The 25,464-nt window shown below is 37.2% G+C and overlaps 1 protein-coding gene across 1 annotated transcript in view; it reads right to left on the reverse strand.

Annotated features, from left to right (window-relative positions):
• Positions 1-25,464, reverse strand: part of SLC7A2 (solute carrier family 7 member 2) — a 65,965-nt gene that overhangs the window by 12,581 nt on the left and 27,920 nt on the right. Inside the window, exons 2-6 of the mRNA XM_063076836.1 lie at positions 8,749-9,139; positions 8,130-8,285; positions 4,626-4,791; positions 3,152-3,285; positions 1,902-2,124 (exon numbers count right to left, since the gene is read on the reverse strand). Coding sequence (XP_062932906.1) covers positions 1,902-2,124; positions 3,152-3,285; positions 4,626-4,791; positions 8,130-8,285; positions 8,749-9,124 — 1,055 coding nt within the window. The 5' untranslated portion in view covers positions 9,125-9,139. The remainder of the gene's footprint in view (positions 1-1,901; positions 2,125-3,151; positions 3,286-4,625; positions 4,792-8,129; positions 8,286-8,748; positions 9,140-25,464) is intronic.

Genomic DNA, 25,464 nt, shown 5'->3' on the forward strand with positions numbered 1-25,464 from the left:
AAAGCAACCCATCCTCCGCCATAGCATAGATTACACGAGGCATTGGGAAAATGGATCCAAGAAGACTGAATAAAAAGCAAACACATGCAGTATGGCAAACATATTCATGCAAGATTCCCAGAACTGAACTAAAGCAATTGTTTAAAACTCAGCATAACAGTCATGATTATGAGGACTAATTGTTTTTTTTAAATGTACTGTGATTGGGCATTTAAAAATAGTTTCCAATATTGACCATTGTTCTACTCATTTTTCTGTTGCAGATATTTGCCTGGCAAAATTATTGGACTAAAAACAACATTGCAGGTAATTTGTGTGTGCCCACAATTAGCACTGAATTAAAACTAAGTAATTAAGACTTTAAAAAAAAAAAAACAGACCAATATCAATCACTAAGACATTTTTAGTAGCAATAACTCAAAAAATAAAATTCCTAAATTGAAGAACTGATTAAGTAATTTTATTTCATGGTAAGAGTTACTTCATTTATTCAGTCATTATATATTTTTTGTATTTATTTTACCATTATTTTTTCTCATATCACCTGATCTTTGATCAGATTAGTCAATTATCCCCAGCATCATAAGGTAATCAAAGATTAAAAAAAATAAACTTCTTGTAAATTTAGTGCAGAAAAGTAGCCACGATTAAAAGTTAGTAACAGTGAAGTTTAACAAGACAATTTTTGCTTAAGATGTTTTGAATTACTTGTGTTTACTGGATGTTCCATTCCACACATGACTGAGTTGTGAGAAAATACGTAAAATATTTTACTTTAAAAATCCATTTTCTTTATATTTTAAGAAAGCTGGGTTGAGGCTGGCCACAGATGAATCCGTGTTCACCCCCGTTCCATGACCACAGGGGCACAGTATCGTCACAATTCAGACTTCTGCAACTATCTGAAGCTGTTTAAGCTAAACCTCAACACCAGCAGATGGCTGAGAAACCAAAAGGGGTAATTTCTAACTGCCACTTAGCACTATCTTGACTAGAAAATAAAAGATTCTGAGGGAAAAAAAATAAAGCTAAGTTGATAAATTATATTAAAAGATTTCTTTTTCTAATTTCAGATTTTTAGAAAATTTTTACTTAAATTAGTGATCAGGTAAAAAGATTAATTTTCTCTTTATAAGAATATTCTACTATATATTATGGTATAGAACTAAAATGAAACATCTTACTTGTGATCATTTGTTAATATGAAATATGAGTTTCTCAGGAAGCCTGAGAAATGAGTATTAAGACAAGCAGCTACCGAAACTGAACACTTGGAATTCAACTACCTTGTTAACAAGATATTATATACATTTCCACTATGAATTTGAGAATGGTAATTTCTGTTTCTAGACTGAGTGCGCTCTGATTGATGCTAAGAGGAAAAAGTTTCAGTGTTTCACAACAGAAAGCACATTACATTTTAAAAAATGACAGCCTAAAAGCTTCCATTCACGCAGACTCGGTATTACTTTAAAAGATGGCAGAACATGTCAACTCTGCATACAGTCTCAAATTGTCTGTAGCACTGCAAGTAACACCAAAGCCAGCAGAGAAACACAATAGTATAAGCATTCTAAAGTTTTACAATACATATATATAAATGTACGAATACATCTAGCATATATATTTGTGTGTGTGTGTGTGTACCAATGTATATATTTCCACTGAGGCTTGGACAATCATTATCTTGAAAAACTGACTCAACAATTTTCCCTCCCCACCTTAGTTATCACTTAAGATTTTTTATATGGCAATTCTGGGTAAACTGTTCAGTGAATACATAGTTGCATAATATGTTCTTCATATTAGGATATTTTAAAAACACACAAAAGCGATTATTTAGACACTGACTATACTTTGCAGGAACCCAAAGCCCCTGCCCCAAAGGCAACGCAATGTACCTTGTTGACAAAGCACAGAGGGAGCCCGCTGCTACAACATATTTGGCAGGACCCCATCCAACATATTCAAATGCTACAGGAAGGGGGCTTTTTTCATCGAGGAGGTAGTATGGCATCATAAGTGTTAAAGCTGCAGAGACCCCAAAATATGCCATAAAGCAAACAAGCAAAGAAGTCACAATTCCAATGGGAATAGCTTTCTGGGGATTCCGGACTTCTTCACCTAAGGAAATGTAAACAAAAGATTTGCATGTTTAATAAAACATTAATGGGTCAAAAACTTAATTTGTATCAAATTCTTCCTCTCCACTTTGGAAACTCTACTCTGCTTTTGTTCCTTCTGTCTTCTTAGCTTGATCCATCTATTCTACATGCAATTTCCTCTCTTCAGGCACTTTGCTATTACATAAAAATCCAATTCCCAGAGGGAGAAGAGGAGGAGAAGCCATGCAAGGCAGTTTCCCATTTCGAGAACGAGGAAGAAAACATGCCATAACAGCACTATTCAGTGTTTAGGGATAGAATAGCAGTCTTAAGTGGAAAACGCCTCATCTACAGAGATTAAATGACAATCGTGGCACTGTAGGCCCTTAAATACCAAGCTGAGAATCTCACTTATTTATATGAAACTTGTTTTGACAAAATAAAAACAGTACACTTTGTGTCCTTCTAATAAGATCTGACATGTGAAGTTCCCCAAACATGGTCAATTATGTCATGCAATGACATGAACCCAGAGGAAGCACTTAGTGATTCTGGCATGATTACTTTGCTGTGTAGGATAAAGAGGAAAGAACTGACAGAATATATTCTGTCCAAGTGACATTACGTACAGATAGGTTAAGGACGGTAATTATAACTAACATTTATAAAGTATTCAACAGCTTGCAAAGTAGTTTTCATACAAGAGTACTTCAAAAAGTTTGTGGAAAAACATAATTAAAAGATAATAGCAAATGTTTCCATGAACTTTTTAAAGTACCCTCATATGTATTTTCATAGGTATCTTCATAACATTTGAGGGGTGGGTACTGCTCTCTCAATTTTGCCAACATGAAAACCAAGCATCAGAAAGTTTCACTAAGCTCTTTTTTTATCAAATGTCATAGATGTCATAGCTGGGGGTGGAACAAGCATCCTTCTTACTCCAAGTCCCACTCTTTCCTTGACCCTCTGCTTCCACTCATGGATACTAATGTGGTACAAGCAACACCTTTTCCTTCTGCAAAGAGCCAGGACACTGCTCTTACCAGTTGTTGCAATGCAGTCAAATCCCACAAAGGCATAAAAGCAAGTTGCAGCACCAGCCAGAGTTCCTGCAAAGCCATAAGGCATAAAGCCGCCGGCCCCATAGACACTTGTTCCATTTTCAGAAGGCAGCTCTCTGAGGAAGAGAACAACCACATGGGAAAGTCATTTTCATAGAAAAATGCTCCTCTAGTGATTTGTCTCAAACTACATCCATGGAAGTCTGCTGTGCTCATCAGTTCTTTGAAGCTGATGAACATAAAACTAAAACCTTAATCTCTCATCCTGTTCCTAGAGAATGTGGTGGTGCCCCAAATGATGACTTTCTTGTGTCACCAGCACCCAATTAGAGGCTGACCGACAGCACATGCAGAAGGCCCAGACCCACTCTGGGGGCAGCCCACAGCCAGGCAGGATCATGAGAGCCGAGACTCCACATGTGGGTCATGAAGACAAGAAACTTTCTCTTTCTCTTCCTGTGGACACTTTTTCCTACAAGAATCCATTCTTCAACTGATGAAGTAGAAAGTAAGGCAGACTGCATACCTTTAAAATATACTAAGAAGACATTTGAAAAGAGTGAAACAAAATTCCCTAGTATTGATCAGTAATACTAGTATTGCAGTTGAATATTTTATTATATGTTAAAAACTGTATAAAATCAGAGGGTACTAATTTTCTCCATCATCACAATAACTATAAACAACATATGAGGGTACTTCAAAAGGTTGTGGAAAATTGAATTAAAAGATAATAGTAATCTTTCCACGAACTTTGCAAAGACCCCTCGTATGTAAGGAAAAACATATAGATGTACCTCACTCCACATAATAGATAATTTTGTGATCTTATTTTGCTTATGCATCTACTAACATTCTCCAAAAAACAAGGCTTGAAAATTACCAAAAGGCTGAAAGAATACAATGAAACAATGGTGGTCTCAAAGGAAAAACTAACACACACAACTTAAAAATACTCATTGTTATTTAGAGGTAGCAAACTGTTGGGGAAAAAGATCAAGTTCTTCCAGTGGTTTGGACCTTCCTTTGCTCTTCCCCTAAACTAAAGCAGAGCTTGAGGTTGGGACCCAGCACCTACATGGCTTCACAGAGTTGCTCAATGGTAAGCACAACCTATACCTTTCTGTCTGGAGGGGAGCCTAGAAAGAAGAGCTGGGCTAGAACAGCCCCTCAGAAAGGTCTCAGAGGCAAGAACGTTTGAGAACCATTGTTCTAGAGGAAAACTATCACATCTGCCATCTTAAAATGTAACATTAAAAAAAGAGAGAGGGGGCCGAGCCCGTGGCGCACTTGGTAGAGTGCTGCGCTGGCAGCGCGGCGACGCTCCCGCCGCGGGTTCAGATCCTATATAGGACTGACCGGTGCACTCACTGGCTGGGTGCCGGTCATGAAAAAAACGACAAAAAAAAAAAAAAAAAAGAGAGAGAGAGGAAAAAAAAAAAACCCAGTGTTTTACCTGGCACTTGCTGATATATTTTTGAGAAACTCTTCACTAATCTTCCAGTTAGCCACATTTCCTTTCACAAAGCCAGCAACCATAACAAAGAGAAGGACCAGGATATTAACGGCTGTGAAGACTTTATTCACCCAAGCAGACTCTTTTACTCCAAAAGATAAAAGACCTACAGAAAAAGAAAGGGCATTTTAATTCTCACCTAAGCTTCAGGAAAGACAGTGGCATTTTGAGGCAGTTGCAGGCTTTAGGATGTTATTTCACCAGCATTCATATATTTACCTTCTATTTATTCATTCTACTGCTAGTTCTTACTCATCAGTCATCTAATTATGAAACAATATTTTCTAAACACAACCAATTCGATTTCAGAAGGCAAACTGTGCTTACACTCAGGAGATAGCACACTTTCTCTTATATATATATATAAACCTAGTAACTTTGGCTATTATTACCAATGATAGGTAGGTGTAAAGTAACACCTAATTTTAATGAAATGCTGTTCTAAAAAGCCATGTCAAAGTTAATGGTTATGAACTTTTTAAAAGTAGAAGCTATGCTGGCCCGTTAGCTCAGTTGGTTAGAATGCAGTGTTATAACACCAAGGACAAGGGTTCAGATGCCCGTAATGGCCAGCCACAAAAAAAATACAGAGCTCAATCATATGTCTGCCATATATTTATTGAACACAAAAACAGAAAATAATTCAATTGTCATGGTAAAAGTACTTTGTTAAATCTATCCTCATTTTAATAGCTTTATTTTACATTCTGATTGTATAAAGTAATCAATTTCCTGTTCAAGTAATTTGAAGATACAGAAAAAGTATGAAGAAAATAGATATCAATTGTGGTCTCCTCTCCAGAATTTTACACACTCTCTCTCTCTGTCTCTGTCTCTGTCTCTGTCTCTCTCTCTCTCTCTCTCACACACACACACACACACACACACACACACACACACTTCCATGTTATCAAATATATAACCTCATTTTAACAGCTGCATAATCTTCTACTGTATTGAGGTAGCTTTCTTTAAGCCCTTATTTATAGGCAATTAGATCACTCAGTTTTTTACAATTATAAACAGCACTGACAATCATCCTTTTATAAATATCTTTCTATATAAAGTAATACTGTACCAAAGGGTATGTACTTTTATACAAGGCTTTTGGTTCATATTGTCAAAATATTCTCCAGAAAGTATGGCCCAATTTAAATTGCCTATTTTTTTCTACCTGGATATTCTGTTCATATTGACTTATAAGATTTATTTACATATTAATGCTATAAGCTCTCTGCCTGTCATGTACAGCATTTATTTTTCACAGTTTATCATTTCCTTTTAACCTTAGTGTTTTTAATCTTGTAGGAAAGTTATTAGAATAAATCAATTTTTCCTTTTTAGTTTCTACCTTTAAAAAGACTTTCCCTCAAACATTAACCCAAAACATTCACCTTTGTTTTCCTCTAGCATTTCTATGATTACATTTATCATACTTACATCTTTAATCCACCTAGTATAAGATATGAATTATGGAACTTTCTATGAAAGTTTACCTTTTACCACTGGGGAAAAAATTGCTGTGACAGATTATGTAACAGATTTACCTGCTTCTTCCCTCATCTATAACCACCCACCATCAAATTACCAAAATTTTCCATGCAGAGATGACAGAAGTTGAATGTCATTCTTCTGCCTGTATAATTCACAGAATCATATGATAATACAATATAACTGTATGAATGATATAAAGGAAAGCTGCATGGTCAGCAGGACTATTGCCTCTCAAATTGTCTGTTTGTTAGGTTAGGAACCATTGCTATCCACCCGGGACAATAACAAAGCCACCACATCTTACATAAGTTTCCCCACACTCCACATGTACCCTCCACTCTAAGATCTTGTCTCCCACCAACAGATTAGAGGCCAATGAATATCTCACCTCAATACTGCACACGCTTCCCTAGTATCTTTAATAAAACAACAGTGTCAGTTGACAGGACATTTGGTATTGCAATATGAATAAAGATTTATAGTAAAGGGTTTTGAACTTCAAAGACTCTACGGTCAAAGTTATAATGTAAGCGTAGCCTATGTTTAAAGGAAAGATACAATGGTGAATGAACACAGGACAAAGGACACAGGCCAAGGCCTTAGTCTTGCCATGGAATTCAGTGGTTCTAACTGTGTCATGGCCACATGCTTCTCATCATTTAGAGATTAAAGGTGAATATTTTAAGTTCATCCCTAAATAAAATATGATGTAACTAACTTAATGTTAGTGAGGCTGTTTAGAAACCAAAACAAACAAAAACCTATTGTTTGTTGAAAAACATTCTTGACATTACAAACAAAATGCAAAATATTTCTGACTATAAATTTTGTCATGCTCCTATCCTTATATAAAACAATTAATGATTAACTTTTTAAAGGATAAGGCTGTTTTTTAAATTAAATAATTTAACAAATAAACGTTTCACAATAGAAGGATATTTCTGTCACACTCTTCTAACCAAGGGAGAAAATTAGAGATAAGGCTGGGCAGGAAAGCAAGGTGCAGATTTCCCAGGGTAAATCAAATAGGAAGTTGGAACAAACATGGATTTTATTCTTAGTGTAACTGTTGATGGGTTTAAGCAGCATTGCAGGTAGAAATGACAATCAGAATAAAAAATGTTCAAATAATTAAAACAAATAGAAAAGACGGCGGGGATTAGCTATGCCTAGAAAATAAAATTGGCTTTTACCTGAGAGATTATGTACCAAGCAAAAAGCCAGTATGAGATAGACACTGATATCTTCATTTTATGCACGAGCAAATTAAGTGATGGAAAGGTTAAGTAACTCTCAAGTTCCAAAGGTAGTAAAGTAGCACAGAAGGAATGAAAATCTGATTGCTCTGACTCAAATCCCTGTGCCTTTCTAAACCACTATGCTACAATACTGATGAAAACTGAAAAATTCCAGTACCCAGTATGTTTGTCTACATAATGTGTACGTTAAAAAACAACAGGTGATTTGAATATGCTTCCTTTTCAACCAGCTGCCTACATTATACAGATGAAGGCATGATAGAAAAACAGAATTTCTTCTAGAAATAGTATGCTTGCAAATATCCTTAGTTGTATCGAACAAGATGAAACGATGCCAAGAAATTACACATTCTTCCTTATTGAAACTTCACTGCCATTCCTGCAAGCTTCCAATTAATATTACAAAACTGATGTTCTCATTACATTATTTAGAGCATGTCAAGTGCCATTTACCTGGAAGTGCTATTTCTACATTCCACACAACTTAGACTCATTTTTGAAACACACCTATCACATAAGATAAATTGTGATTCCAGCTGGTGATGAAGCCCACAGATGCCCAGCAGTAACCTACATGCATAAATATGCTGACCTAGTGTTGAGAACTCAGGCCCCAAATTCAGTAGTAACCTATGTTCCTGGAACAATTAGTTTGGCTCATCCTGAGGAGAAATGTTATTGGTGTTCTTACCTGCTAGAATTAATATAAGGCACACAGCAAAAAAGTCTGGATACTCTGCAAGGCCGGTGTAATTCATTTTGAAGTATGTCCTGAAAAACTGACCAATCTGTTTGCTAAGAAGTTCATCAAAGGTGCCACTCCATGCTCTTGCGACACTTGAGGTGCCTTCCCAAGACAGAAGATTTAGAGAATACAAGGTCACTGGCAGAAAATCAACATAACATCATTTGCTACTATATCCTAGGATAAATATGGGTTAGTTCACACAGACTGAAAACTTTAAACAGATATAAAATTATCTTGATAATTTATAATTATACAATAGTAATCAAATGCTCAAGTCTGTAACTGTGGAATCAGGTAACTTTATTTGCAATAAAGAACTATAATTAAAAAACAAAAGTTTTCAAACCCACTAAGAGGCATATTCAGAGATGAAGCAGAATCAGAATTTTGCAATCAGGAGACATTCAGAGATGAGAAAAATGTGACATACAGGAATCAAGTGATCTACCCACGATCATCCAGTAACTAACTAATGCAGACCTACCAGTGAGCACTAAGGCCTCTGACTCAGGAGTGTTATTTCTACCATTCTACACAATTTAGATTTATTTCTGAAACATACCTATCACATAAGATAGAATAAGATTCCATCCAGTGATGAAGGCCCACAGCTCTCCAACAGTAACATAAGTGTACAAATATGCAGACCCAGTCTTGGGAACTCGGGCCCCAAATTCAGCATAGCAAAGGCCAGCCATCATGGAGGCCAGGGCAGCAATGAGGAAGGACAGCACAATGCTGGGGCCAGAGTCTGCTTTGGCAACTTCACCCGCAAGCACATACACCCCAGCTCCAAGAGTGCTTCCAACCCCCAGGGCAATGAGGTCCATGGTGGATAAGCAGCGGCATAATTTGGTATCTTCTAGAGCGTCCAGAGTGACGATTTTTCTTCGGATCAGACATCGGGCAAAAGTCAGCACAGCTCTGCAGGGAATCATTCTGAAGAGGGCAACCTGAGCAGAAGGGAGAAGGTTAGAAGCTGATCTGGAATCGCCATTCCTCCATTTAAAAACCCAGCTTCCAATTACAGGAGTTGTATTTCTTTTTTACTTGTTAATAGAGGTATGACCCAGAGCAGTCAGGAGGGTTTAACAAGCCAAAGCTTCCTATCTCCTATAGTTTACTCGCTATGCCCCTTTAAAAGGGACTGCAACAAATGGCTTCTTCAGGAAGCAAAGAAATAGCAGCCCTGGTGATTAAAAAGATTTGGCATTTTTGTTCACCTATTATAACTTTTAATGATATGTTGATAAAAATATATTCCAAGAGATGGCTCATGTAATCCCTCACTACAAAGAAAGGAATGGACTGCCTCATCTTTTAGACTCACTCTCTTCTGCTTTTCTTCAATCATTCTTTCAACTCAGATTTTTTAGGCCTTACTAAATGCCAGGGATTGTGCTAGGTATTTGTGTAGAATGGTATATTACACAGATGTGGTCTCTAGGTTTATGGGACTTACAGTCTAGCAATTGTCCAAAAGCAGGTAAAAACAAGATCATTATGTATTCTACAGCTTTATCAAATATGTGTGAGCTTCTCTGTTTTCATTTTAAACAATTAATGTGGTGCAGATGTGAACTTTTTGGAATTTAAAAACATGCTTAGATTATTCTAACAAAAACTGCCATTCAATTATGCCTTAAGTATAAATTTTTGTTAAAATAAACATGCTTATTATATTTGAGATTTCTACATAAACTCAAGGTCCATGGCAAGTGTTATATATGTTCTTTTTTAAATAAAATGAATAAAATAGACAAAAAGTCTCATTCCCACCCCGCTGTAGGCCCAAACAATCTAACACTGAAAAGAAATCATATTACAAAATAAAATATGGATTTTGGTAAGAAAAAATATATAAACACATATTACAGTAAAAATGTCTAAAACAAAATATACCAAAATATTTACAGCAATTATATTTGGGGGTGGGTTAATTTTTACCTCTATGTATTTCATATAATATGCTTTATATATTGCTAATATCTACTTATAATTTATCTCCAATGAACATGTACAACATATGTGCAAAAGACATATAAAAATTAGAAAGCTCTACATGGCCTTGTCTACAGAGACATTAACTCAGCAGATGAGGAAATAAGTGAGGAATATAATAGTACTCCTATTGCTGCTTACCAATCAATAAAATTAAATGTATTTAACTTTTAGAAATTAAAAGTCATGTTTGCTTTTACTCCATGTATCACACTTCTTCTGCACAATGACCTGCAAACACTGAATGCTATTCCCTTGAACTTCATTACATTTCATCATCAATAACCTAAACTCATGACATCACAGCCTGGCATCTTCTCGGATGAACTTTCTATTCTATAAAATAAACTTTGAACACGTTTCAACCCTAATCTAAAACTATTATTAAATATTATATTACTTAAAAATAATAAATAAAATAAGAACTAATTTCTATAAGAAATCTAAAAGAGTTGTTGCTCATAAGAGAAACAAACCTTTCTGGAATGTGAATAATCAAATTTCCATTGAACCCAGTAAATAAAACTAACTCGCTGAACATTATGCACACATCAATATAATGTGAGTTCTCAATATTGAAAGCAGCTAACTCAAAGAATATAAGAAGAATCCTAAAGAAAAATAATAATGGGTGGAAAAGTCCTTGACGGTAAAAATAAAGTTTAACACATCTTCAATATCTTCTGCATCACCTGAAACAATGCCAAAGCATGGCACTTTACAAATGCTTGTTGAAAACTGTGCAAATACAGATGACATCTCCAATTTTGCCAAAACTCAGGCTTCCAAAGTCAAAACCTATCAATAATTTTATAAATCAAATGTGTGTTAATTTCTACCACGGCTAACCCTTAAATAGTTATTTCTCATATAACATATCTAGACGATAAGTTAGGGAAGTGTCCTGCTTAAAAAGAACGAGAGTGAAAAGTAGAAGTTATATGAAGGCTAACTGAAGGGGAGAGGGAGAGGTGGGGGAGGGTATTACTAAATTCCAAGCTTCCGTAACATTTAAGCACTTTTATGCAAACAGAGATGTACAAAGATCAAGAATCAGGGACGAATGCCAAATGCGTTTCACTAATGACTTGAGATCATGTGAAAATGGGACGTGTGGTACACAACTGAACACGTGTTCAGCTGTGTTTAGGAATACAACTGAAAGAAAATGAGGCATACCTGTTTGCCATTTAACGAAATCAAACACTCTCATGATGGGATGCTTGATAACCTTGACTTTTATGAGTAAAAGACAAATTCTACAACTATTCCATATTTAAAGAGAAAGGATCTGGAAAGAAGCAAGGAAAATGAAGAGATTTTGGGGGGAATAAGATTGTTGGAAAGCTTTTATTTTTTTTTTTAAACCTTTTTTCTGGTGTTATGGTCACAATACTGTTTATGAAATTTCTAAAGAAAAAGGAGCATAAAAATGAAAGAGAATAAGCAAGCCAACCAACAACCAAATTTTCTTTGAAAACGTTACTAAGTTACCCAAATGAATAAATTAGTGACAGTCATCTCTTCCAATATAAAATTGAACTAATTCACTCCAGATGACATAGGAAACAGAACTGCTTATAGAAATGTATAGCTTTAATCAGATAAGATCTGATTTCTACTATATCTTTCCTATTAAAGAAGGAATGTACTTTACTATATTTTATTCAGTTTTTCCATGTTGTTCTGGGGAAATAAGACAAAGATGTCATTTATCAAGCATTCATTTGCTTTTAAGTAACAGAAAAGCACACGTCAGAAACTTCTCAGAACAACAGGTTACTCAATGTCCTCTGCAAACAATCCCAACTACGCGCAGCCTGGTAAAATACGGATTGCAAAAGCCATCCACAAAACTGATTTTGCAGAAATATAATGAAATGGGAGAAAAGGAACAAAAATATACTGGGTCAATTTGATGGGTCATTATCAAGCAAACATTTACTGAGTCCTAGCAGGTATCTCATACAGTGTTTATAGTACAGAAAAAAGATAATCTTGTGCTTTTGTAAAACACGTTTTTGTGGAGACACAATGCTATATGAAAGTAGTATGGAAACAAGGAAATGACAAAAAATGATATTTGTGTCTAATGTTAGTGATATAATTTGAGATTTATGTATTTTTTAAGTTTTATAACTTTTCCTTTAAAATTTTTTAAAAAGATAGGCTCCTTATGTGAAATGGTTGTAAAAACCTTACTCTCACTTTTACAAAGCACTTTCACTGCTGGAAAAAAGACCACTCACATTTATCCTTTCACCACACATACACAGGCAGAGATAATATGCAGGGATTTTGAAGGGAATTCTATTGATCTGGAGGGCACAGACTGTTTTTCCGGGAGTAAGTAGACCATGGATCTGCACCATCATACCCTCTACCTGCCATGGCCACTGTGACCAAAGATTTGTGTTTAATATGAAACTACATACATTTAGTAAAGGACAATGATCCAGACTTTGGGAAGAGGCCCATGCAAAACTCACATCCATGTCCTTGGCCTTGGAATATTAAAGGCTCTAAACAATATCCCTATGAGATCACAAATGATTCTAGTGATACCAGAAATAGATGTGTATCTTTTTTCAATAATCAATTATTTTATTACTTGCTAAGACAGTGGCCTCTTTCTTAAGGAAGAAAAATATGCACATATTAGTTTAGATCTGATTAGCCAAGGGAGGGCTGGAAGGGATTAACAATGTGCACTACCACAGAAAAGTCTGAATGATTTTAATAAGCCCGATGACAGCTGTGGATCTTCCTCAGCCCCACCCCACCCCCACCCCACCATTAAGTATAACAGTTGCTAGGCACCTTACTCCTTGAAGGGCCCCTATGAATTCTTGTCAAAAAGCTAAATTCCTTCCTCAGCAGCTTGTAATTATCTCCTTCTAAAACTTCTTCAATCCAGATCATCAACTTGACAATGTAGAATTTTAGGTCTGATAAATCCCTAGCCCTGATGATATGACAACACCCTAGAACAGACTTCACCTACCCACAGAAATCTTTCAAAATCTGCTAAATACAGTCAAAAGTTGATCCTGGATTTTTGCTTTAGTTCAAGTTTGACGTAGCATTTAGTTACATAGAAATGCGTCTTTCCCCTCCTCCCCTAAGTAAAGGCTGAAATGTCAAACTTAATCCTCTGTATCAGTATCACAGGCCCTGACAATAAATCTTACAGGGGAAACTATCTGTGGCAAGCCAGTAGGGCAGGTATTCCAACAAATCCTCAACAAATTAGCTCATCCGAATTATAACCATTTTTTCCTCCCTCACTTCGGTTGCTAGATTCATGGTAGGACATCTGCACTTTGTTTTTGTACAGACAGGGAAAAAAGTAATTAAACCATATAGAACAGAGATCTTTACCCCACTGGTTTTTTTTTTTTTTAATTCCAAACTGAATCTTTTGATTTTTGCAATCTCTAAACCCAACATCAAATATGTTCTACAACTTTAAAGTTCCAAGACAAAATTTCACATTATGCTGTAGGTTAAATAATTTAGTAAACGGGAAAAAATAAGATATGGACATAACAACACAAAATTATTGACTTTTTTCACTCTTTTTACTTAGTTTTGAGAGATTAATTTCTCAATAAATACATCAAAAGTATAATACAGAATAAAAGACAGTCAGGAATGGTAATAACAGTTCAGCCTTGATTAGCAAAAAGCAAAAACAACAGCATTTGCATTCAAACCTAAAATCTTTATTTTTCTGGAAAACAAGAATAGTTTTTCATGCACATTTCACTTACATTAAGTGGTCTTCAAAAAGTTCATGGAAAGATTTGTATTTTCTTGTAATTTGATTTTTCTACAAACTTTTTGAAGTACCCTCATATTTGGTCCAAAACTTATCTTTTCTCCAAATCAAATTTTTTGAATAATTTCTTCCTCCAAAGTTTTCTCCAGATAGGTGAATGCAAATATAGACATAAGTAAAAATTAAAGAAACAACTGAGATCACTACAAAGTTACAACCATTACAGCACCAGCTTTTATATTTTCTCCCTTTTTATACCAAATCAGTACTGACAAAAGAAGTTAGATTAAAAATGTATTATTTTGCCGATCCCATGGCGCACTCGGGAGAGTGCGGCACTGGGAGCACAGCAGCGCTCCTGCCGTGGGTTCGGATACTATAGGGATGGCCGGTGCGCTCACTGGCTGAGCGTGGTGCGGCAGGTCACAAAAAAGACAAAAAAAAAAAAAAGTATTATTTCAAAATTTCTGACACAGAATCCAGACACAGGCAAGCATTTTTCCTAAGGACGTCCAATAAATAGACAGCTGATATAAAATTCTGGGAGGTTTGTAAAAGCAACTGGTGCTTTAAAACATGGGAATCCACTTAACAAAAATACTGCAGGAGTAAGGCATACATACTTGTCTCAAATATATGCAGAGCAATAAAAAAAAAAAAAGTGTCCACCTTTTGTTTTTAGAGTTGGGGAAGAGAGGAAGAAGAAAAACTTGAAATGAAGAAAGCAAAGCTCTCAGCACCCTGGTAACCAGAGTACGTGCCCAGTCAGCAACCTGCTTTCACGGTCAACGAGCTTGGCGCCCATTCCCATGAGGTCTTTAGCAATCTTTGGCAAACGAATCACTCTGAATGCCAGAGGGTACTACCTGTTCCCTTTCCCTAAGCTGCTAGGACCAGTCACTCTATATGTGCCACTGCAAACATCAGGAGATACCCTTTCCAAAGTTTTGCTACACGGTCACTAATCTACAAGTGCTACTAATAAAAATGGTAAACGTTTGTTGAGCACTTACCATATGCCAGACACTGATCTGAGACCTTTTTTATTCATTCTTTCACGAATCTTCACAATATCCCTATAAGATCGGGATTACCATTAACCTCATAGTATAGATGAGGAAACTGAGTTATAGAACAGTTTGCCACTATCCCAATTAGTGTGTGGAAACAGGGATGAAACCCAGCAGGTGGGACTCTGCAGCTCTCTTTGTAGCCATATGCTGCACTGCCACCTTCCTAGGGGTCCCTGTCACTGACACCTGCTTACACCTTCTCTCAAGAGAATCTGCTCTCCCTCCAGCACTGCTTTCCCACCCGCAAGCCACAGGTATCTGGACCAGAGATAGACATGTGACTCAGGGTGAAATATTCAAAGTCTGGTTACACTCTATTAGATGTTCTTGAAACTCTGAATAACACAATGACTGAGTCAGTCAAATGATCCAATGATCTTTCAGACCCGTGAAAACCAAGAGCACTTGGTGATGATGGAGAAGATCCTAGGGCCCACCCCATCACACATGATCCACCATACCAGGAAGCAGAAATACTTCTACAAAGGGGGCCTCGTTTGGGATGAGAACAGTTCTGACAGGCGGTATACAAAGGAGAACTGCAAACCTCTGAAGAGTTAGATGCTCCAAGACTCCCTGGACCATGTGCAGCTATCTGATCTGATGAGGAGGTGAGAATTTGACCCTGCCCAGCACATCACACTGGCAGAGGACCTGCTTCACCCCTCCTTTGCTGGCCTGACCCCTGAGGAGTGGTCCTTCCATAGCAGCCGCAACCTGAGCAGATGAGAGGCACAGGCCACTGCATGAAGAGATGGAGAGTGGGACTGCTCTGCCCAGCCCTTTTTCTCCAATCTCCACCACCAGGTCCCAGGGCCAGAGCCACACAATGAACAGTGCAATGTGAAGGAAGGCAGAAGCCTGCAGGAGAGGAGACTTAGTGCCCAGCTGCCAGAAAGCACAGATTGACCCAAGCTATTTATATGTTGTAAAGTTATAATGACATGTTTCTTACTGCTTGTAATCTCTGGTACCAGTGTGTCCATCTCCAGGCTCCTTGCCTTCTCCCTTCCCTGACCTTATTAATAAAGTCTTTCTTAGCAGTTCAAAAAAAAAAAAAAGTTAAAAAGTGTTCTGTCTGAAGTCATGCAGATCAAGAGGCCAGCAGGAGAAGGCAGACTGTCACCACTCGGAGGACAGCAGGGATGAGAGACCGTGCTGCCCCAGCAGGCAGACCCAGAGGGAGGAACGGGGTCAGCTTTGCATCTAACGATGGGAAAATAAACACGTAGAAACTTTAAATATGTGCCTCTAGAATACAGTTAAAATTTCTATGTCAAGCTCTTTGAACTGTCACGAAACAAGGTATTTTAGGTGAGTGGGCTTCCTAGGTTACTGAAGTTTAAATCTCTCGATCTGTTTGACTACTGTCGATCAAATCTTCCCACAATTCAGTGACCCTCCTATAATGCTGCTGAATTTTATGGTGGCTATCTGCTGTGGTAACAGGCATCCACACTGCTCATCTTTACAAAAAGGGTGATTCATTCTGTATGACTTCTCAAAGAAACTGTTGAAAAGGATGAACGCAACTATTTTAAAAACAAACGCCCAATATTACCTTCGTTCCACTTTTAACCTGCTGTCTGCACAAGTCAGAGCTAACTCAAGGACTCCAAGGAAATCCAGAAGAACCAAGGCTCCTGTTGCTTTCTTAACTAGCCAGTGCTCAGGAAGCCAGCTTTACTTATTTCTGGGTTAGTAGCTGAATTTCACATTAAAGATGCTAGAAATATGTGCACGGACTAGGAAGGGTGTTAAGAGAACAAGAAAGCTCTTTTGGTCTGAAGGCAAAGAAGTGAGAAATACTCTGGAACACTGATTTTCTCTAATCATTCTTCCCAAACAGCCTTTCAATCCACGACCCTGCACCCTCCCCAAAGCTACCTAACGTAGTTAATTGTTAGAATTCAACCCCTTTTGTTTCAATGCTAGGCAAAATTCCTTCTGTCAAACTGTGGCAAAAAAGGAACTTAAAAATTCACATTCGTTTTTAGTTCAAGTTCAAGAAATCTTGATGGATACTGAGTTATGGTTTATGGTTTTGCTGCAAAGTCATTTCTTGAAAAATGGTCATTTCTGAAGCTGTATTTTCAATTTTGAAAAGCATACTCTACTCCCATGTTCACTGAAGCTCTATTTACTATTATAGCCAAGAGTTGGAACCAATCTAAATGTCCATCGACAGACAATTGGGTAAGAAAAATGTGGTATATATACACAATGGAATACAACTCAGCTGTAAAACAGAATGAAATTTTGCCATTTGCAGCAGCATGGATAAACTTAGAGAAAATTACGTTAAGTGAAATAAGCCAGGGACAGAAAGACCACATCTTCACTCATAAGTGAGAGCTAAAAACAAAATAAACAAATAAATAAAAAAGAAAGAAAGCTACAACAATCATGATAACACATTGAACTTTCAAAAGGAGAGGACAGAACTGAGGTTACCAGAGGTGGGAAAGGGGGAGAGGGAGAGGTATTAGCGAGAAATTGGCAAAGGGCGACAAAAAATGATTACATTGTGTAATGATGAATATACTAATTATTCTGATTTGATCACCACATATTGCACCCAGGTATTGATATTCAACTCCATGCCCCGCAAATACGTAAAATCAACTATGTTTCAATTTTTAAAAAAAAGAAAGAAAAAAGAAAAGCATACTCTGATTTGGTACTTCTTATAATACAGACACTAGGTATGACCAGACATTTATATCAATAGCATCTTGACAGATTGCTGAAACACTGCTGTTGACAGAAGTCTGCAGGTTCATATTAGATTCAAATAAATCTGAATAAAACATTCCTATTGTGTGTAATAGAAAGCAAGTAAAAGGTACCAGTTCTTCATCACTATGATTCAAAGCCTCTAAAGTTTATGTTTAGAATACACAAGGTAAGAACAACTTGAAAAATTAAAACAACTTGAAATGATGAGGCCCTTAAAACTAAAATCTGACATTCTTGTCACGTTTCTATGCTAATTACTAATATGCCATCACCATGAACAATTTCTCCAATTAAGTTTTCACCAGATTTTGTCTTAATTTGAATATATTATTGCATAGACTAAATTCAACCTATCAATTACTAAACAAGCTGCCCATTTCTCTAAAAGATTGAGACTTAGAAATTTCAAAAAGAAAATAGTCTAAATGCAATTTCTAAACAAAATTCAAGGGGGCAGGAGGATACAGGCAGAGGGAGAAAGACAAGTAAACTGGCCATCAGCATATAGCATGCTAGATGTTTGAGAGTAAGGGAAGCCTGGGTTACTACTGGGACATACTGGAGGGGGCGCCCTATTCAGACTGAGGCTGGGATTGGGGTCGGCAGGGAAGTCTTGCTGGGGAGAGCCATAACTAATCTTATTCTTCATCCATTATTCCACTCTAGAATTCACTAAGAAAAAAAAAGCTGAATGCTGCTTAGCTACTCCTTAGAGCAAAGAATACAAATAAGAAAACCAACTTTGAATTTTTTAATAACTAAGCCATATCCATAATATTTAAAACTCATTCTAAAATTTTGACAGTTTATATAATCAGCCACTGCTTAAAATCAATTAAAAATTCAAATTTTTCTCTTTCTTACTTTATTTGAAACAATTCCTTTCCTGGAAAAAGATCCTAAATTTTGTGTATTTAACTGCGACTGGAGTTATTTTCCTAATAAATAGCAAAAACGGTCCTTAAAATAATCATATTAATCTGTAAAACCTTAATCAGAAGTTTCTGGAAATATGTCTTTTGATTTTTAAATCATGAGTAGCAATAGCTTACATTGCTATATAATTTAAAATTCAAATGATCTCATCATCTAAAAACTACTTGGTAATCATTGATCAATTTTAAGAAGAAATTTAAAGCCCATGGAGTTTCTCAAACTTTTTTTTTTAATGAAACATAATTGATAATATTATTTGTGGGGTACAGAGTTGACTATCAATACTTGTGTACAATATGTGATAATCAAATCAGGATAATTAGCATATTCACCATTACAATATGTAACCATTCTTTGTGTCCACCAACCAAAGTCTCACTGACCGTCCCCATCTCTGGTAACCACAGTTCTGTTCTCGCCTTCTTTGTTTTCTTTCTCTTTCCCTCCCTCCCTTCTTCTCTTTGCTCCCACTTATGAGTGAGGACATGTGGAATTTCTCATTCTGTGTCTGGCTTATTTCACTTAACATAATTTTCCCAAGCTCATCCATGCTGCTGCAAATGGCAGAAATTCACTCTTTTTTATGGTGAAGTAGTATTCCATTGTGTATATATGTCGCATTTTCCTTATCCAGTCATCTGTCAATGGACATTTAGGTTGGTTCCATAACTTAGCTATTGTAAATAGAGATGTGATGAACATGGGAGTCCAGGTATCTCTTCGACATGATTTCCACTCCTTTGGATATATACCCAGCAGTGGGATTGCTGGATCGTATGATGGTCCTATCTACTGTTGTTTGAGAAACTTCCAGACTGTTTTCCATGACAGATATACTCATTTACAGTCCCACCAACAGTGTAAAAATGTTCCCCTTTCTTCACATCCTCACCCGCATTTGTTATTCTTTTTAATAATAATGAGTCTAATGTAGTTTTGATGTGCATTTCTCTGATGATTAGTGATGTTGAGCATTTTTTCGTGTGCCTATTGGCCATTTGTATGTCTTCTCTTGAAAAATGTCTATTCAGCAACTTTGCTTATTTTTTAATTGGATGATTTGCTTTTGTACTGTTAAGCTGCATGTATATTCTGGATATTAACCCCTTCTCAGATGTTTAGTTTGCAAATATTTTCTCCCATTCTGTAGGTTGTCTTTTCACTCCGTTGATTGTTTCCTTTGCTGTGCAGAAGCTTTTTAGTTTGATATAGTCCCATTTGTTCATTTTTTCTTTTGTTGCTCGTGCTTTTGACGTCTTATTCACAAAGTCTTTGCCTAGTCCTACATCCTGAAGTGTTTTCCCTGTGTTTTCTTGGAGGAGTTTTATAGGTTCAGGTCTTATATTTAGGTTTTTAATCCATTTTGAGTTGATTTTGGTATATGGTGAGATATACGGGTCTAACTTCATTCTTCTACACACGGATGTTTTACCAGAACTATTTGTTGAAGAGACCGTCCTTTCCTCATTGTATGTTCTTGGTGCTTCTGTCAAAGGTCAGTTGGCTGTACGTACATAGGTTGATTTCTGGGTTCTCTATTCTGTTCTACTGCTCCATGTGTCTGTCAAACTTCTTTTCAAAAACACTCATTTTTAATCTTTTTGTTACCCAAAAATAAAATTTGATCTGTAACTCAGCCTTCTCTCTTCTAAAGCCTTTATAATGGCTCTGTATTACAATATGGCAACAGTATACTTATTCAAATAAGAATATAAGAAAAATAAACTTCCTTCATGCCCACACTCTTGCTGCTTCTTTACAAAGAGCTGTTTAATTGACCTTCGGGGTATTCAACACTAAGATGCAGAGAGTGAAATGTATCTTAGGCTCTGAATTCCAGCTATGTCCAGGAAACCAGAACTGTTATTTCCCAGCCTTCACTTTAAATGATGCCTGGGAGAGGAAGCAACTATTTGAAATCATGCTGTGTCAAGATTAATAAATGAATTATTTTGGTCAAACAGAATTTAGTTTCCATAGTTCTAAATGTGCTTGGAAAGATTTATAAATATTAGCATACTGTAAAATAACAGAGAATTATGAAATATAAAAAAACAAGATTTTAATTTTGATGCTTTGAATATAGTTATTCATACCTGTATATATTCTGCCTCCTGCCAACTTCTCTAAAAACTCTAACACTTCAGCCTGGTTTTCAAAACCATCCCGTGATCTGGCCTCAGCCTCATAATTCACTATTCTTCACATGAGCACTGTAGTCTAATTTGTCCATCTTACACCCTTAGAGCATTTGCCTGCTTGTCCACACGCAGGTAATAAGACCTACGGACCTGTGGGCTTCCTGGGCCCCTCACTTCCTTACCCTCTACCTCCTTCTGGCTCCCAGGCCTCCTGAGCTGCGGCAGAGAGACAGCACAAAGGTTCTTTCTTGCCTTCTCTGTCAGCTCCTGAGCTTTCCTTTTGACTCAAAAAAGGAAGGAAAAAAAAAAAAAAACTTAGAAAAATGAAAGCCAAGAAGCCAGGCTGATTTATATAAAAAAGGGCTAGTGGGCAGAGAAAAGTCTAAAGAATGGGACCCTCCAGAATATCCGCCAGGTAAGAGAGAAGTGGTGATGAGAGGAAAGAGGATTTGGAGAAGTGCTGGTGAGGAATACAAATGGGATCTCCTTCAGAGATAGCAGTGAAGGTCGAAATTCCTTTTAATTGCACTTTAGGCAGCTGGTCAGTGCGTCTCTGAATAAGCGCTCCTGAAGAGTCTGGGTCCCGTGGCGCTTGGGTAAGAATAACACTTCTGCTTATCCTATGTGCCTCTTGCTCCCTCCTCCCCAGTGAAGGTAAAGCTTGTCTGGTGGAAAACAGCACGTGCATGTTTACATACCATCACTTCTAACTAGGATTTAGGTGGCTTACCTGGCAGTTGGTCCCTAGAAACAAGCTTGACAGAACAAATCAGCTAAGGGCAGCTGAGAGAACATAGGAAACGAGATGGTTGTACCAGATGCGAGGTAGAGGACAATCACTGCAGCTGCAGCAGGCCCGGGAAAGACAAATGCTGCTGAGCAGACGGCGGCTAAAGTGTCTACATAATTCTGCAGAGATTTTTAAATGAACTCAGTTATCTAACAATCCCCTAGTGACATTTAATTTTGAAGCCTTTTTTAATGCTCTTAATTTTTAATTATAAAGTACATGTAAATATCTTTAAGAAATCTTAATATTACATTTGAAGCCCTAGTGGATACTTCTCCTAGGGGTGACCTTGGAGGAGATAGTGTCCCCCCTCCACCTGCACCACAGAATCTGTTTTATCTCTGCCAGGAGGCCATGTCTACAGGCCTGGAGCGTCGTAAGTTTCAAGGCATCCTGTTTTCTCCTTGTGCAGCTCTCTTTGCTAGAAGATCTTTTATTTCATGGAGCTCTCCTCCTATAATTCCTACCCACTGGTCTAATTCTGCCCTAAGAGCAAATACAGAAAAGTCTTCTCATTCAAATAATTCCAAATGACTATCATCCCAAGACTTCTCTCTCCGCAGATAAATACGTTAAACCCAAGTATAACAACAACACTTAGAAAAACATTAACTTAAATATGACACTTCCAATAAGACAAAGGGTTCCAGATGTGGTCAAGCAAGTATAGAGTCTAACTTGCTTATGATTTTCCTCCAGTCTATTAATTCTTTTTGTTTTTTTTTTAGTAGCCACCTCAAACTCCCGCACGTGGTGTACAAGCTGGGCCGGATCTACTCCTGGCTATCTCCTGAGCCCGTCTTTGGCTTCCTCCTCGGACCCTTGAGCCACGCTGGGTTTCCTTTTAACTTCTGCAGAACTCTAATCCTCCTATTGCCTCAGGGTTTTCTGCACAGTTGTTGTTTCTTCTTGGAAAGTTACTCCTCCTCCTTTTTGCCTGGATAGCTCCCAATCACCCTTGACTGACACTCTCCCCCAATCTAATTTAGGTTATCCTATTACATGTTCTCACAGCGCTCTGTATTTTTATATCATTTTTGTCTTTATCATAATTATAGTCAATGACTTGAATGAACATATATTTTATTTCTTGTTATGGGTTGAATTGTGTCCCTCAAAAAAGATATGTCAAAATCCTAAATCCTGGTACCTTATTTGGAAATAAGGTATTTGAAGGTGTTATCAAGTTAAGATGAAGTCATTAAGGTGGGCCCCAATCCAATACAGCCAGAACCCTTATAATAAAAGAAAATGCCATATGACATGGAGAAGAGCACCATATGATGACAGAGGAAGAAATCAGAGTGATGTAGCTGCAAGCCAAGCAACGGCAAAGATTGACAGCCACCAGCAGAAGCTAGAAGATGCGAGAAAGGATTCTCCCCTGCACGTTTCAGGGGAAGCATGGCCCAGCTGCCACTTTGATTTTTGACTTGTAGCTCCCAGAACTGTGAGCAATACATTTCTGTTATTTTAAGCCACCCAGTTTGTGGCATTTTTTTTTTTTTTTAAAGACCAGTAAGAGGATCTTAACCCTTGGCTTGGTGTTGTCAGCACCACGCTCATCCAGTGAGCTAACCGGCCATCCCAATATAGGATCCGAACCCATGGCCTTGGTATTATCAACACCGCACTCTCCCAAGTGAGCCATAGGCCGGCTCTTTGTGGCACTTTTTTACGGCAATCCTAGGAAATTAATACACTCCTTTAGACTATAAGTTTCTTGAAATCAGGGTCTATATTTTATTCATTTGATGCATCCCCAGTGTCCTCACAGTGATTGAAATATAGATAGAAGGGTAGTAAACATCTGTTCAATGAACGAATGAGTGAATGAGCAATTCATACTTGGTTTGTAGTCAACTAAAATCCTCACAGGTCTTTTTTCTCAAAGATATCTATATAGAGTGGTCTCCTTGATTCTATTTTGTCTCACTGATTATTTTAAAACCTAAATTCAGCATTTAAGTGTCATATTATTTGGGATCATACAGTAATACAAGTCCATCAATCAATGTATTAAGTACCCTACCTATCTTTGTGTCACAGCAAATTTGATAGGCATGTCTTCTATCTTAATCCAAGTAACTGATTAAAAAATGTTAAATCTAACAAAACCAAGGACAGAACACCATGACATGCCACCAGAAATGTCCCTCAAGTTGATATCAACCCATTAACCAACACTCTGCGTATATCACGCAACAAACCAGAAATCATCCACATTTCTCTCCAGCTTATCCCAACGTTATCACAACATAATATATTTCCTTTGCTGAAATCCTAATACACTGTCTTTAAATTTCCCAAATGCACCATTCTAATGACCACGTAAAAAGAGGGTGTGGAGTTCATCAGGCATAACTTCTTGGTGAACTCATGATGCTCTTGGGGATCAGTTATTTCCTTTCCAAGTACATACCACAAATTGCTGGAATTTTGCTGGTGAATAGTGTCCAGCTCCCTGATCTGTGGTTTCCAGAATCTACACTGGTCTCCAGTTCGAAAATAAAGGTAAAACTGCCTCTTTCTTTTGTTCTGCTCCCTTTCTTGGACTTCAGGTCACCTCCAACATTACAGATGATCACTCCATGCAATCTGCAAATTCTTTTATTATCACAAGATGTAATTCATCCTGGCCTGAAACTGTGAACTGGTCTAAAGCAGCTAGGATCTCTCTCACCAACGTGGGCTTCAGGTTCCCTTTCAGTTATCTGTTCTGTCCTTCCAGACAGATGGCCATTCTCGTAAAGACAAAACCACAAAAGGGAGGTAGTAGCTGGCTTCTCTCAGTCTCCTTTGCAATCAACCAGGACATAAAAATTCCCCTTTTATGTTCACCTCCATGACTAAGTATTTCATAAAGCTTCAACTCAAATATTTCTTTGCTATTCTTCACAAATTCATACTACTCTATTCTTTCACCTTTCAAATCTGAACTCCTCAAATGAATTCCCATGGCAGCCGCAACGAATCCTTCTGATACCTGCCCCTCTTGTTCCTCACTCTGGGCATTCGTTATTTGATTGGGATTTTGACAGTATTTGTTTTTTCTTCTTTCCAAGCAGTACAAAGGTACTTCAGAAAGTCCATGGAAAAACAGAATCGAACGATAACACAAATCCTTCCATGAAGATTGTGAAGACCCGTTGTATTACCTTCTAGGGTTACTGTCCATGGAGTTATATTCACATTTTCTTTGATATTTAGAAATCTGACTTCTAGGGAACGTTCTAAGGTATAACAAATTATTTCCCTGTCACCAAGACTCAAACATTTTATAAACATTACCAGAAAGTATAGTTTGTGCAAATTTTTTGAACCTCCCAAACTCTTACTACTTAGCCTCCCTATTTCATTTATCTTATGTCAACAAAGACCAAGTTTGTTTAAAAATCTTTCACAGGAAGGTTTCAACAAATCCCACTTGCAGGAATGTCCCTGTTTGGAATCTGCAAAACAATGTTTCATCATCTATGGTGCTAACCAGCAAGTTGCTTAATGTAGCCTGATCGCGAACTCATACACAGCCAATCACTAATGAGCATGCAGAATTCCAACATGATAATTTAAAGGTAAACAGCTCATTGTCAAATTAAAATCCTAGCAAACAAATCCTTCTGGATTATCACTGTGCCTCCCTTAGCTCTTGCCACTCCTACAGTTCACATGTCCAAATCCTATCTGCCTAGTGTCCTTTTTCCATGACATTCTTCTGTGAATGCAAAGATCATTCGTTGAGGAATAAGAAGAAAAAGCAACAAACACTATTAATTACAACTAGGATTTTGGGCCACCTTCTTGTTTCATATTCTAC

The sequence above is a fragment of the Cynocephalus volans genome, chromosome 13 (assembly GCF_027409185.1).
Source record: "Cynocephalus volans isolate mCynVol1 chromosome 13, mCynVol1.pri, whole genome shotgun sequence".
Taxonomy (NCBI): Eukaryota; Metazoa; Chordata; class Mammalia; order Dermoptera; family Cynocephalidae; genus Cynocephalus; species Cynocephalus volans.